Source organism: Coptis chinensis, chromosome 6, assembly GCF_015680905.1.
Source record: "Coptis chinensis isolate HL-2020 chromosome 6, ASM1568090v1, whole genome shotgun sequence".
Classification (NCBI taxonomy): domain Eukaryota; kingdom Viridiplantae; phylum Streptophyta; class Magnoliopsida; order Ranunculales; family Ranunculaceae; genus Coptis; species Coptis chinensis.
The window spans coordinates 65,696,415-65,710,499 of NC_141461.1; the positions used below are offsets into that span (position 1 = coordinate 65,696,415).

The 14,085-nt window shown below is 38.2% G+C and overlaps 1 protein-coding gene across 4 annotated transcripts; it reads left to right on the top strand.

Moving 5' to 3' along the window:
- Nucleotides 1-4,826: 4,826 nt before the first annotated feature.
- On the top strand, nt 4,827-13,537 carry LOC147493991 (pentatricopeptide repeat-containing protein At3g22690-like). 4 transcript variants are annotated; one of them, XM_086566030.1, is made up of 5 exons: nt 4,831-7,227; nt 7,340-7,383; nt 8,619-8,747; nt 12,452-12,516; nt 12,585-13,537. In XM_086566030.1, the coding sequence occupies exon 1, from the start codon at nt 4,977-4,979 to the stop codon at nt 7,071-7,073; it is 2,097 nt and encodes a 698-aa protein (XP_086422156.1). In that variant the 5' UTR covers nt 4,831-4,976; the 3' UTR covers nt 7,074-7,227; nt 7,340-7,383; nt 8,619-8,747; nt 12,452-12,516; nt 12,585-13,537. The 4 variants fall into 4 exon arrangements, with proteins under 4 accessions (XP_086422158.1, XP_086422155.1, XP_086422156.1 ...); XM_086566031.1 differs by having other exon boundaries at nt 12,606-13,537; XM_086566032.1 differs by having other exon boundaries at nt 4,827-7,227; nt 12,452-13,537.
- The last annotated feature ends 548 nt before the right edge of the window (nt 13,538-14,085 follow it).

Genomic DNA, 14,085 nt, shown 5'->3' on the forward strand with positions numbered 1-14,085 from the left:
GTTGTGGATGATCGTGGTATTAGACTTTCTGAGCATTTGTTGTTATCAGAGAATATGGAGGAAGATTGCACCATGGTTGATGACAAAGAAGATGGACAAAATTATGTCCCTGCTTCTGTGCTGCAGGATCATATGGCACGGAGGTCGCAGCTACAAATTTTCCCAGAAAACAAGAGGAGTGAACTCGAGGTGGAAGTGGCTGACATTTGCCAGGATCTGATTCCTGGTGTTGCTAATCGAAAAAGTGTTGGAGATGACCTGACGGAATTGCATACCTCGAATATACAAGTACCTTATTACTGGAATAAGCACGACGATGATGAAACCAGTCGCTCTAATTAACATTGTTAGATGGTACAGGAGTGAGTTTCAAATTGACATCAGCAACTTTTATGGACTGTTTGGGGGAGGATAGCTTAATGATGTGGTATGTCTCTGTCTATTAAAAGTACTTCCTGTGCATATACTTGTTGATTATTTATTCTTGTTTTTTGGCTTCTAGGTACTAGACTCCTACATGTACTTACTGAGTCAGTGGTACACTGCCGTAGCACACCCCGGTGGAATGGAGAATTTGTACATCATAGTTGTCGAGTCGTGGTTCTTGGTAATTTCACACATGTTTCTAGTCATTTATTCTATAATGATTTATTTGTTCAGTATAATAATTTATTTAATTTTATTATTGTAATGACAGCATTATTTGTGTGATTTGTACAACGGATTGGCCACTGTTTTAGAAGACAAGCAGATGCCCATAGAAGATAAGCTTTCTGAAGCAAGACAGCAAATTGCAGGTAATTTAAAGACTCGTATCATCGGACTGGTTCGGCTTGAAAATTCGGGGCTAGACTTGAGAAATTGTCGTGGGTTGAGAATGACGGTGAATGTTGAAGGAGTGCATTGGATCCTCATCGTCGTTAACTTTGTCATGTGGGGTGTTAAAATCTACGACTCATTGGAGAAGCTGAAGGATGGTGCCAACTGGGTTCTTGACCCAACACCACGTTTAACAAAGTTGTTGACAGTGCTTCCTTACACACTTCTGAGCCTGGATAGTGGATGTATAGACATGGCCAAATTGGGTAGTCAGTGGAATCTGGAGTTTGCAAAATGCGCCAAACAGGACGACGACAACAGCTGTGGCGCATTCACCCTTGCCTTTGCAGACTGCCTACTCCGAAATTGGCCACCTATCTTTGCATAAAAAAGGCGAACATATATCAGGAAAAGAATAGCAAAGGACTTGTTAGAGTGTGGGATCACTGAGGAAGAGTATTGTCGGTGCCAAGGTGGTCGGGGTTTGGACTTTGATGTGGCAGATAAAACTGCTGATGTCAATGGTTTAGCTTTTAAAAATGATGTTGAAAAAACTACTAATGTGAAGGGTCAAATATCTAAAGTCCAAATTGGACCAACTGCTGCTACAAAGGTAGAACAGGCGGACAAGGTTGTTTAAATATGTACCAAACAATATGTAGTACATTATGTGGCAGTTCTAAGACATTTTGGGATTCCGTTATGACTTCTAACCATAATTTACGAAGGTGGCTTGTGGGATTAAAACTCCATTGGTAATGAATGTGGGGAGATCTTCAAAATATAAAAGTGTCACATATCATATTGTTATTATCATAACACTTTATGTTCCCCTATCGAGACAAGATACTTACTATCTTTTACAATTTTGATTTTTTCTTAGGTTACCGATGGGAAAGTTCTGGGTCAGGAAGAAATTGTCAATAATCATGGTACTGTGAGTTGCTCTGGGAGTTCTAGCCACGCTGCTATGGGAGTTGCTCAGTTGAATCGGTGGAATAAATTCAGTGATCTGGAGGAGCAAGCTGCCGAATTATGTGATCAGAGGCTTCTGGAACACATGATTGTGGGTGGCCCATTAATAAAAAGGAATTCCTCCATTGTTACCAAGAGAAATATGCCTTTGGAGCCCGCATTATGCACTGATCCAAAATACCCTGCACAATTGTATTGGTGGTACCATGAACGCGACCTATTAAAGTTCGGTGTTTCTAACTCTGTAAAGCTCAGGTTTTATGGTCGGGGTTTGGACTTAAGCATGAGCACATACCATTTGCATAGCCCTAATCGGTGGCTAAATGATGAGATATGTCAATTACTGCTCTGAACTTACCCAACTTAATTCGTAACTCGTTTCGTCTTATTGATAAATTTGTTATTTCTTTTTGTCGCCAAGGTCATTTCGCTCTACATGGCACTTCTTGACAGGGCCCATAACAGACTTGCCAACTCTAATGATGTACTCAGAACACGTGATTCATCGCAGTCCTACACTGTCATCCCCGATACACTGATCCCGGTTATTTGATCGAAACACACTTCTTTTCTCGTACTTTTCTAGGCTTTCTGAGACCGTGCAAATAACTTTTGTTTCAACTGATGCAGGTCAGCTGGGAGTCATTGTATGCGACTGTTGAAGTGAGCCTTACCGATCCGAGCCTGACTACGGAACAAAAGATTTATGTCTTGCTTCCAACCTTTCATCGAACCAAAAGATGACCTTCAGAGATATGCTCCAACCAAACACCCGCATCCCATACGTCACCAGATCTAAGGGCATGATGATGGCCTTCAATATCTCAAACATGCATTGAATACTGGTGGTCTTCAACTTCCCCACTTGGACTTGCTGGATATATGATTCGCTGGTGGAGCCTATCGCCGATCCTAAACTCTGCCTCGAAAAGCTTGGTACCCTGCTTCAGTATGCCCTCTTAATGCTCGACAAAGGATGTATACCACAATCGAAGCTCCTGAAAAAGTGGAACATCAAATACGCCGACTGTGTAAAGCAGACAGATTCTTACAATTATGGGGTCTTCGTACTGGCTTTTGCAGATCAGCTACTGCGAAATTAGCGTCTCAATTTCACCCGGACTGGGGCCATGATAAGAAATACGGTGGCCAAAGACTTGCTTGCCTGTGGCTTAACCTGCTTGTCGGGTTGAACGGAATGGTAGAATCAGGGTTGACCATGAAAAAACACAAAAATGCAGTGCTCGAGTCCCTAGATGGACAAACTAAATTACGTGCTACTGGATTTTGTTTTTAATTGTTTTAATTAAGATTAATCTTTCTTAATTAAGTACTTTTCCTACAGTACTACTAATTAACATCACCTAAACAAAGACAACATGCCGTCAATTGGAGTATGCCACGAATTGAACGTTTATATAGATCTTTCTTTACCACGTGATATAGTTTCCAGACTAAAACAACATACAATACCATTGAGACATTATAAACTTTCTTTGGAAATAAATTAATCTCTGATGCCTCATATTACCATTTTCTAAACAACATCATAGCTTTCCAGTACTAATTATTGAAGCTGCTCACGTGGTGCTTCTTAGATTTTTTTGTATACTGGTACTTTATATATGGGCAAGATCATACTCCACTACATGTTTTGACTTCTCTCTTTTGATATTGAGTTTTGGGCATACACATATTTGTTCTTACCCAGGTATACATTTGTACAACAAATAAAAACTAGAACTACCGTGTTCTACCGTTGCATTCACATTTTTTTTTTTTTGGGTATACTTTTGTACTGATAAAAACTACGTTGTTCTGCCATATACTTATAATGGGATTAACTAAACCATATCTTTGATTAAAACTAAAAAGCAGTCCCAATCATACATTTCCTATACAAGAACTCCATTTAACAATAACTAAACTAAGATATAAGACAGTAGGGAAGCTCCCAAACATTTTCAATACAATTTGGTCAATATGGTAGGAGAAAAGAGAGGGAAAGGAATTGGAATTGAATTTGGGTGGGAACAAAAGGGGTTTTCGTTGGTGACTTTGTACTCAGGAGTGTAAGTTGTTGAGAGAGAAGAAGAAACGTCCTGTTTGGATAGGAATAGGAGAGAGAAAATAACTTCTGATGTACTAAGTATGAAGAGATGTGACAAGAGGGTGGGAGATGTTCTAGGATATATATGTAAATTCGTATAATGATATATCATTTTTTCTAAAATCAAAACACTAATACCTTGAAGGGTATTAGGGGTATTTCATACATCAGCAAGTGGGGGCCACATCGGAATAAATCATCTCTTCTGTATTCAACGGTTCAGTTGTCCTAAATATAAAGTCAACGTCCGATTCAATAAGTTACCCAAAAAAAATATCATGTAATCCACAGTTGATGTGAATGATTCGCTTTGATGCTGCTTTTCACAGGTCCTCTGGAGCTGCGAGGGCTGGGCGTATGGCATGGAATGATGTTGGTGACATGGTGAGAGCAACTGCTAGGAAGTTTTGTGCAACAAGTCCTGAGGAGGCTGAGATGGTGGCCAGTGAAGTGGCAGTTCTGCTGGCGTGCCATCTGGACAAAGACAACTTTGCCATACAAGGAGATTGTGAAGAGATAATTTAGTGCTATAATGGTGGAGGATGTAGGTGGAGTCTGAAGGCCATTCATTTTGCTGTAACTAGAGTCTGTAGTAATTTAGAATCGGTTAGCTTTGACTGGATTAGTAGGAACGTTAATAGTGATGCTCACTAACTTGCTCAGTGGGCATTGTATCAGGGCTATGTAACTGCTCTGCCAAAATGTGTGGTGGAGGCAAACATTGTTCCAATATGGTTGTAAACTTCTATCTAATATATGATAAGCAGTTCATCGAAAAAAAAAAAAAATTGATGTGAATGATTGACCAACTACTTCCGTCTATCTCGAGACACCGCTATCTATTGTAATAATCTAGTCAAAGAAAAAAAAATCTAGTCAACACACGCATGAATACGATGGTTTACGGGAAAGGATGTTCATTAAGTAGGGAAAAACAAAGACATTCCCATCAGCAAGCAAGTGTCATACGGTGGGTCAGAGTTAGTACTTGGTAGAGTCAACTAGTCAAGCCTTTGACTTCCTTAATCAAAATATAGAAATAAACAAAAAAATAAAAATAGAGGTATACTGAATGAAGTCACACGCGAGGTTCCTAAAACTAGGCCTAGACTCAAACCCAATTGTCGCAACAAGATTACTCAACGCCTACTTAAACAGCCAAGTTCAAAACTCACTAACTTATGCCTACCAACTGTTTGAACAAGTTCCCCACAGAAACAAAGACACAACATTATGGACTTCAATCATTTCAGCTTTCAACAAATCTGGCAATTCATACAATGCCATTCAACTCTTCTCTCAAATGCTCCATCAAACAAAACCCAATCACTTTATCTACGCGACGGTTGTGCGAGCTTGCGCGACATCCGTAGCTTACCTTCAGTTAGGGAAAACTATCCATTCATTGGTTATAAAAACTGGGTATTCACCTAATGTTGTTGTGGAAACTTCACTTTTGGATATGTATGCGAAATGGGGACTTGTCGAGTTTTCGAGAATATTGTTTGATGAAATGCCTGAGAGGAATGTGGTATCTTGGAATGCAATGATTGCAGCGTATGTGCATAATGGGAAGGAAGTTGATGGGCTGGAATTGTTTTATACGATGAAATGTGTTGAATTTGTTGTGCCTGATGAGTTCGCTTTTGCTACTGTATTGACGGGCTGTGCAAGAGTTAGTGAGTTGAAGTTAGGGATGCAGATACATGCTGGAGTTTTGGTTGTTGGGTTTGAGATAGAATGTGTGTTGGCGGTATGTAACATGTATTTAAGATGTGGGGAAGTCTCTTTTGCTGAGAGATTTTTGAGGGAAAGAGGTGAAAATGCTACTTTGAAGGTTCTAATGATTAAGGGATATGTTTCTAATAAAAGATGTGATGATGCATTAAGACTGATTGGTAGTGATAGTAACTCTATCAAATTTTTCGTAGAAGATCATAGTGTCATTGTTTCTGTTCTGACTGCATGCGCAGATCGATGTTTGCTTAAAATTGGGAAACAGGTCCATGGAATTATTATGACTTTGCTTGGTTCACACTGGGATTGCCAATCAAAGGACGAATCTGTTACTGTCATTTTAAGTGCTTTGATTGACATGTACTGCAAGTGCTCTAGTGTGGAGGAAGCTGAGAGGGTTTTTGGAAACCAGATTCCACTCAAACATGTTTCTCACTGGAATGCATTAATTACTGGTTACATCGATAATGGCTTGCTGAATAATGCAATTGAGCATTTCACACGAATGCCAGAAAGAAATGTGGTCTCATGGACAGCGATGATATCAGGGTATGTTAAGTATGGTATGCCGCATGAGGGGTTAAGATTATTAGCTGAAATGTATAGTAATAAAGATAGTGTCGTGGTGCAAGGGAACTGTGTTACTTTTTCAGTGGCTCTAGAAACATCAAGTCTTTTAACTGCACTGGAGGCAGGAAAACAAATTCATGCGAAATTGATCCGTACAATAGGAAAAGCCGATATCCACAATGTGGTTGTTGGAACTGCTCTAGTGGATATGTATTCAAAGTCAGGTAATCTAATTTATGCCAAAACCGTGTTCAACCGTATGGCGGAGAGGAATGTGGTGTCATGGACATCAATGATTACAGGTTACGCTAGTCATGGGATTGGTTTTCAAGCACTTGAGCTTTTCCATCAGATGATGGCCATAGGTATTGAACCCAATGAGGTCACATTTGTATCAGTTTTAACCTCTTGTAGCCATTGTGGCTTGGTCGAGGAAGGTATGAAGTATTTCAAAATGATGACAGACAAGTATGGGATTGTTCCAAGGAGTGATCACTATGCGTGTGTGGTTGACTTGTTGGGTCGTGCTGGACAGCTCACTGAAGCCTTGAGTTTATTGGAGAAAATCGAAGATGAAGAAGCTAGCAGTGAACTGTATGGTGGATCTATATGGGGTGCATTGTTAGGGGCTTGTAGATTGTATGGAAACGTGGAGATGGGCAACAGGGTAGCTGAAAAAATGTTGGAAAGCAACCAGCAAGTCTCTGAAACCTACATCGCGCTTTCTAATGTTTATGCTGCAGCAGGGATGTGGGATGAAGCATGTAGAGTGAGAGAGAAATGGAGTAAAAGAAGTGGAGATGTTGGGAAGCCTGGACAGAGTAGAATTTACATACATTTCCCAGTCCCTAAACCCCTATAGTTAAGGGCAAGAAGCACCATTATAATGGGGAAGTTCCAATCTGATCCACGAGTTCTTTGGAAATAGCATTTTCACGGAGGATTCTCGTCTGCGTTGATTCAGTATATTTTGATGGAAAGAGTTGAAAACTCAACGTTCTTTTAACTTACTTATGGTAAGTCTTGATTATGGTTATTATTTATTTTCATTCATGTGTTACAAGTTGATTTTATTTTTTTCTTTGACATGGATTAATTGCTGTCTTTTATGGTTCTGTTTGAATGTAGTTATAATCATCTATCCTCTCGTAATGGTTTTTCGGTTACCTAAGGTAATGCTCATCCTTAATGTGTGCTAGTTTGGTTTCCATCCGAAGTTTTTAATTTTCTACTCAATAAATTTGTCTACAATCTTGCTCAATGTTTATTTTTGTTCATGCACGTGTATTTTTCTTGTTCAAAATTGATTTCGTATACGCTATATCATTGGTATTTTCGTGCATGTGTACATCTACTGATCTACATATTGTTTATTACCCATATTTTATCTTGAGACCTTTTGAGCCCTTTTTCTAATGTCAAACCCCTTAGAGTACTCTGCCATAACTTTAAGGAGAATTTGCAATCAAAATGTAAGTGGTGAATGTGCTTGACCATTGACACTATGTTGAAGCTCATTGAAGCTGTTGCCAGGTTTCCAAAGAAGAGGAACTTATTAGATCTAAAAACCTGTGTAGTTCCATGCTACACGTGAAGGAATGCTCATGTTTTAGTATGGTAGGTATGAATGGCTGTTGATATTGTTTCTCCTAATACATTTATCAACTCAACATTTTGACAGTGTTGTCACTCGTCAGTGCTGTCACTCGTCAGTGCTGTCATGAAATCTTACGGGCACACCGATTCTATTGTATCGGAGTACTATTACAAAAGCACAGGTCTAAGGTGTAACATTTTACCTTGTCGTGAAGTTGGTCCCCCAATTCTTAAGTCATGTTTGCTGTAGAATTAGTAAGTATTAATGATTCGGGAGATATCATCTCAACACCCTGCTGTGAGTTTTTTAGTTTTCATATTAGATTTCGTGTTGGTGTACAAGAATGACACTCGTAGGATCTACATGGTATAAAACTTTTGGTTGCAGATAATCCTGCCTAATTATAGGACTGGAAGTTGGATCTCCATAATGTCCATCAGATACTAATTTTATCCGATTCGGATTTCTGATTTAGCATAGGCAAATTAGCAAATTCGTTATCCGTCGTATATCCATTTGCAGCTCTACCTCATTATGTTACATTCTAGTCTTTTAGGCTGTGTTCTGAGCTTGTTATAAATATCTCGCTAATGTCATAGCATGGAGAGCATATTTGATGAACTTCTTAAATTTAGTAGTAGAACCAAAGCTTTGATTACTCTGATAGAGAATTGGTAGTGGGACAACCTAAATATACAACCAAAATCATATAGAATTTAAAATAAGTTATCCAGTGAACTTTTGCTTAAATTTGTTTATTATATGCATAGCTTAAAGTGATATTAACTTATTTATTTTGGTTTAATGTAGGGGCATCACTGCAAATGTTGTCGTTGTTCCTGTTGCTGAAAGGAACATTTGGTGAGAGCGTTGCTTACCCTCAGTGCAAACTTCCACGTGTTTAAGCCCTCTCCTTCAATAGACATTGATGATTTAGAGGTAATTTAATTAAAGCAGCTTCTGCATACTATCTTCCCTTGTCTTTGCAGTCACTAACACCTATTTATGTTTTCTACTCATTCTTATGGATTGGGATACTTATGGAAGAATTACAAGAAGATATGTTTCCAACGGTTTTGATTAACTTTAAAAATACTTAATGAGTTTGAGAAGACTTAGAAGTTAGAATATAAAAACAAGGTTACTGAAGGAATATATTTGGATCCCTATCCGAAAGTCCTTCCTATTTCAGTACTTCCTACAAAATTCGCGTTCTAGATATAATATTGTTTTGTATAGACGACACATGTTAAAGTGTTGAAAATTAACTAAGGTGCGTAAGGAAACTAAACACACTTAGGAAACTAAATACTTAGGGAGGAAATACAAAATATAAGAGGAAATCCTAGTTCTGGTATTGGGGTAGAGGAACTCAAAGCATGCGTTTCGGTAGAGACCTGGTAGTGGCTAAAATACTATCGAAAAAAAATGAAGAAATTGGCTAAAATTTTAAAAGTGAAAATTAATTCGAAGCTTGAAAAAAATGAGGGGAACTTAAAACATGCTTTTCAGTAGAGACCTGATATTGGCTAAAACTTAAAAAGTGGTAATGAGTGAAAGCTTGAAAAAGAAGAATGGAATGAAGCTTGAAAAAGTTTCAATTGTTACAGGTTTATCTTTATCTCAATTCACATCATCAAATATATAGTTTACGAAATCAGCATTTAATCTTCAACTGGTAAATTAAGGTTTCACTTGGTTGGTTGTGCTCACACATAAATGCATAAAATCCTCGTGCAATAATTAAGATGGTAGACACGAAAGTATGGGTGTAGTAACGGTGGTGACAACACAGTCATGTGGTGAAAATTTATTAATTTCTATTTCTTTTTCTTCTTGTTTTTTAAATTACATTACCTCTGTAATCATAGCAAAAGTGGTACTCTAAATTAAGAGAGCTCTATATAACATCTGCAATGGGGTATTTAAAGACCTTTATTGATGGAAAAATCAAGACAAAGGCCTTAATCGTAGTAGTCTAAGCCATCTAAGTTCTGTTGGTAATACCACAACTAGTTTTTGTAATAAATATGTCGTAGAAATTCATAGTAGGTGACTAAGTGTGTTAATCATTTAGAAGAAGTAATAAATTTTTTACCGATTTTTACTGAGGATGGAAGTTTGTCGATATAAGCTCGAGGACATGTCAGACATAGGCTTTTGTGCCCAACAGAAACGTTATGGGGATTTGACATATCATTTTTTGGAGAATAGATGGTCTTCTGGAACATGCCTTTTATTTGGTTTGTAATATCAATGAAGCCACCACGAAATTTAGATGTGGAAAGAAATTGAAGAATTCCTGTCATGGCCAAGTAGACATGCGCGGAAGCAAAAATATATTGAGACCACATTCCAGGGTAAGTTTGAAGGAACACCAGTTTTGCTGAACTCTAAATACAATATGTTGTTTTGGACGAATTATCTCTTTTAAAGAAGCATGGACATGCAGAGTGGACACTATATATTATGCTTTTAAAGCATTGAAGGCATGGCTTGCATATGCATTTGGTAGATGACGTACTGTGTTTAGCAATTTCTAGTTCAGTACAATTTTGGAACCTCAAGTAGCATCTAGTAATGCAAAGAAGACTTTAATAAGGACTTTATGGAAAAGTCTATGGTAGTCTTGCCTCTAGCTCTTAGATTCATATTATGAGGTATTCTCATTTTCGAGTTTGCTTTCTTCATAATAATTTATTAATGAACCTCGGCTAATACAACCCCAGGATACATATTTTACTTGTCGAGCTGGTATGTGTACCTTTGGCTGGTTATAGTGGCTTACCAAATATGATCCTTAAACTGTGTTCTAGAGTCCTAGACAGAATTCAAGAAGTTTAAAAATTAGCATTTTACTAATTAAAATTTGAATCAACATAATTAATGATCGCAGCATCAGTGAAGATAATAACTTAATGATGACCTCTTCAGTGAAGATGCCACATATTAAGCTAAGATTGAGTAACAATGTTAAGGCTCTAGCTTACAACTTCGATAGTGACTGTAGTCTTGGTGCTTTTGGTATAGGGTTAACCTAAGAAAGTCAGTTCTTGGGCGTGCACTTAGCATGCTATTGATGATATAGTTTGATTCTCCATGCAACTCTTTGACATACACGTCCATGTCCCCAATAGTTGTCACATCAAGAATTTGTTTGATGATTATGGTAATAAATGAAAAATTACAGGTACAGTGAAGCTTGCCAACCATTAAAGCTATAAATCTACTATGATCATCAGAATTAGCCTTCGCATTGCCTTTACTTGACATTGTCATCGAGTTAGAACAGAACTTCGGCACAGCCGGGTTTTTTGTTTTATTGAGATAGTTAAGTCTTCTAGCTTAGCTACTTGGTATATGCAGTGCAATGTATTAGTAACGTTACTGTAGGGCATGTATTCAAGAGTCAGATTGATTCAAATATGGACTTTAAAGGCTTTTTGTGCATAGATCTCTTGTACAGTAATGGCAGTGGAAATTCATTACTTGGCAAATTCAAAGTCATTGGTCTAGTTATTGTAATCAGTGGTTTTCTAATACAATTTAACTTATCATATCTGCTAGAATTTGGATTGTACAACAATGCGGGGTTCCACAACTTCATACACATCCAGATCGAATCAATTTGTCTGTAGGCAATCTTTTGTTCAAAACTTATTTATTGCTCTATTGGCTTAGATATTGATGTAGAATAGGGTTTAAATAAACAATAAGGAATGGAACGAACAATATAGTATATTGACGCAAAACAATAGTACATCTAATTTCAATAGATTAACAAAAAAGGAAAAAGAACAAGAATCATTAAATCGTATTTCAATTCAACTGATGAAACTTTAGTTGGTCAACGAAAATTGAGAAAGAGGCGTCGTTTGAGATGGAGAAGACTACACTTTTTGAACTAGGTTTTATAGAGAAGAAAGTAATATATTGGAAAACTGAAATAGAACTGTATGTGAGATTCTAATCCTGTTTTAGGGATATAATATCAGCCGCATATTATTTTCTATTGATTTTAGTAATGGAATTGTTTTAGGGGACTCTCAATCTATGAAGCACCGATACGTCCCTAAGGGTGAAGTATCCGTGTCCGATACGTGTCCGACACGGATACGCCCCGATACGCGTCCGATACATGTCGGATACGCGATTTGGAGTATTTGATTTTATAATTAATTTTTTAATTTCCGACACGCGGGGGATACGCAGGGGACACGCGGGGGACAGTAATCTCACACATACAAGAATTTTTTTTGGAACTTCAACAAAAAAAAAACAAGTGAAATAAAATCCAAGTTAAGAAGAGATGCAAGAGAAGAAAGATGAAGTGAATCCAAGTTATACATGTAAGTTGTTGCTTAATGTGTTTGAATTGGTCATTTTATGTAGTAGAATTGCCATTTTAATTTGAATTTGGTGAAAAATGCTCAATTATATAATATTTATATATATATTATTCAAACGTGTCCATGACGTATCGGTGTCCTATATTTTTGAGAAATGCCGTGTCCGTGCTTCCTAGCTCTCAATATATGTGACTTGATGCAGGAAATATCTCAGCCGCGAATTAATTTCTTCAGAATAAATGTGAACCAGCATTCGGATTAAATATCTCAACTATTTACTGTTTCATTTTTTAGGATGTAATGCTCGACATTGAAAAATTGCATTCATCATCAGCGACTATCATTTGGACTGATTGAAGGTCTGCCGTCTTCCAGATGTTTTGCTGCATTGTCTTGCACTAGTGCCCTTATCCATACTGACTTGCAGATTGTTTCACTCTTGGAGAAGTGCCCTTTGCAGCCATGAACTCTTTAGAGCCCGGTTTGAGGTGGAGGCATCCAAAGACCTCATCTCTGCATGTGCAATTGATCCTGTAATTTTGTCACAGCTTTATGGCTCTCGTAGGGACCTATGGATGAACCTACCTGTTTTTCCTTCAGAGGTTTGGCACCTAGCAAACCTTGGTGTTGTCTCCACGCAGGAAAAGTGTTTGTTTGTATTTGTAGAGGCAGGATGCTGTCGACCCATTGACAGGGGACCACAATGGTTCTTCGCGTCGAACAAAGTTTTGGTCATACGGCCATCTACTTCTGCAGTGCGCACAACGGGAGTGAATGCTTGTACGCGGCGCCACATTTAGATGCTGTCTTTTCGATTAAAAGGGTGTTGTGGCATGTGGTATCACCACATTCAGGAAGTCCATCACAAGATCCGGAGAAAGATGTATGGCTAGGAAGTTGCAATACATGATCTTCCTCACGCAACTCTGCCTACTTTGGGTTAGTTGGCTTCTGCATCAGAGGTCCAAACTCCAAAGTAGAATTGGATTTGCAATGATAGGGACCATGATCCTCTGATCATGATTGGAAGGTGGAATTTGGATATCACACCATTATGTGATATATGATGTAAATGTATTAACAGTTGGGAGAGACCAAACTTGGAGAATGGTGACAGAATTCCATGGAACGGTACTTTGTTGTAAAGGGATGAGGATTAGACATGCTCTTTGCAAAAGGATTGGGTGCTTTGTAGTGAGAATTGATGTTCTCTGTAAACCATGATCTTGGGTTTTGCATTCTGTATAGTGGTTGCATACTTCATTGATAGCATTTGGGCATGGTCGCAACGCATAAGAACTGTACTACTGCATATAAATGCAAAATGGTTATCAGTTTCCATTATATTACTATTATGAAGAGGCCAAATTTTGTGCACCATATAAAGTTGAAGTATAACTTAATAGAACCATTGTCGTGTATAGTTCCAGATCTTCTATATTGATCGGGGTGCCCAAGTGGATCTATATATTGCACCCATTTGCACGAGTGCCCAAGTGATTTGCTGTTCCAGACTTTCGGTAAATAGAATGCTCATGGGGGTGGATTACTACTGCTTATAGTTCCAGACTTCCGGTAAATAGAATGCTCATGGGGTGGATTACTACTGCTTATAGACTGGCTCATGTGGATTACTATTGAAGCAACTTTTGTCTAATATTGTCTGGCGAAGTTTCACCTCAAAGTCTTGTTCTTTAGTGCTTTTGTTCTACGGAGGTATGAAAGCGCGTCCTACAAAGTTTCACCCTGTGAATATCAGCTGGAACCACAGAGTACCACGAAGAAATTGAGTCAACATTAGCTGCTGCCCAGCTTTGGTCTACCTCATTTCACTGATGGCATAGAAGTATAGAACTATAGAAGGCATCAGAGGGAGCGGCCTCCTCGAAAGTCCATACTGTGTCTACAAGACCACAAGTACCATTGCT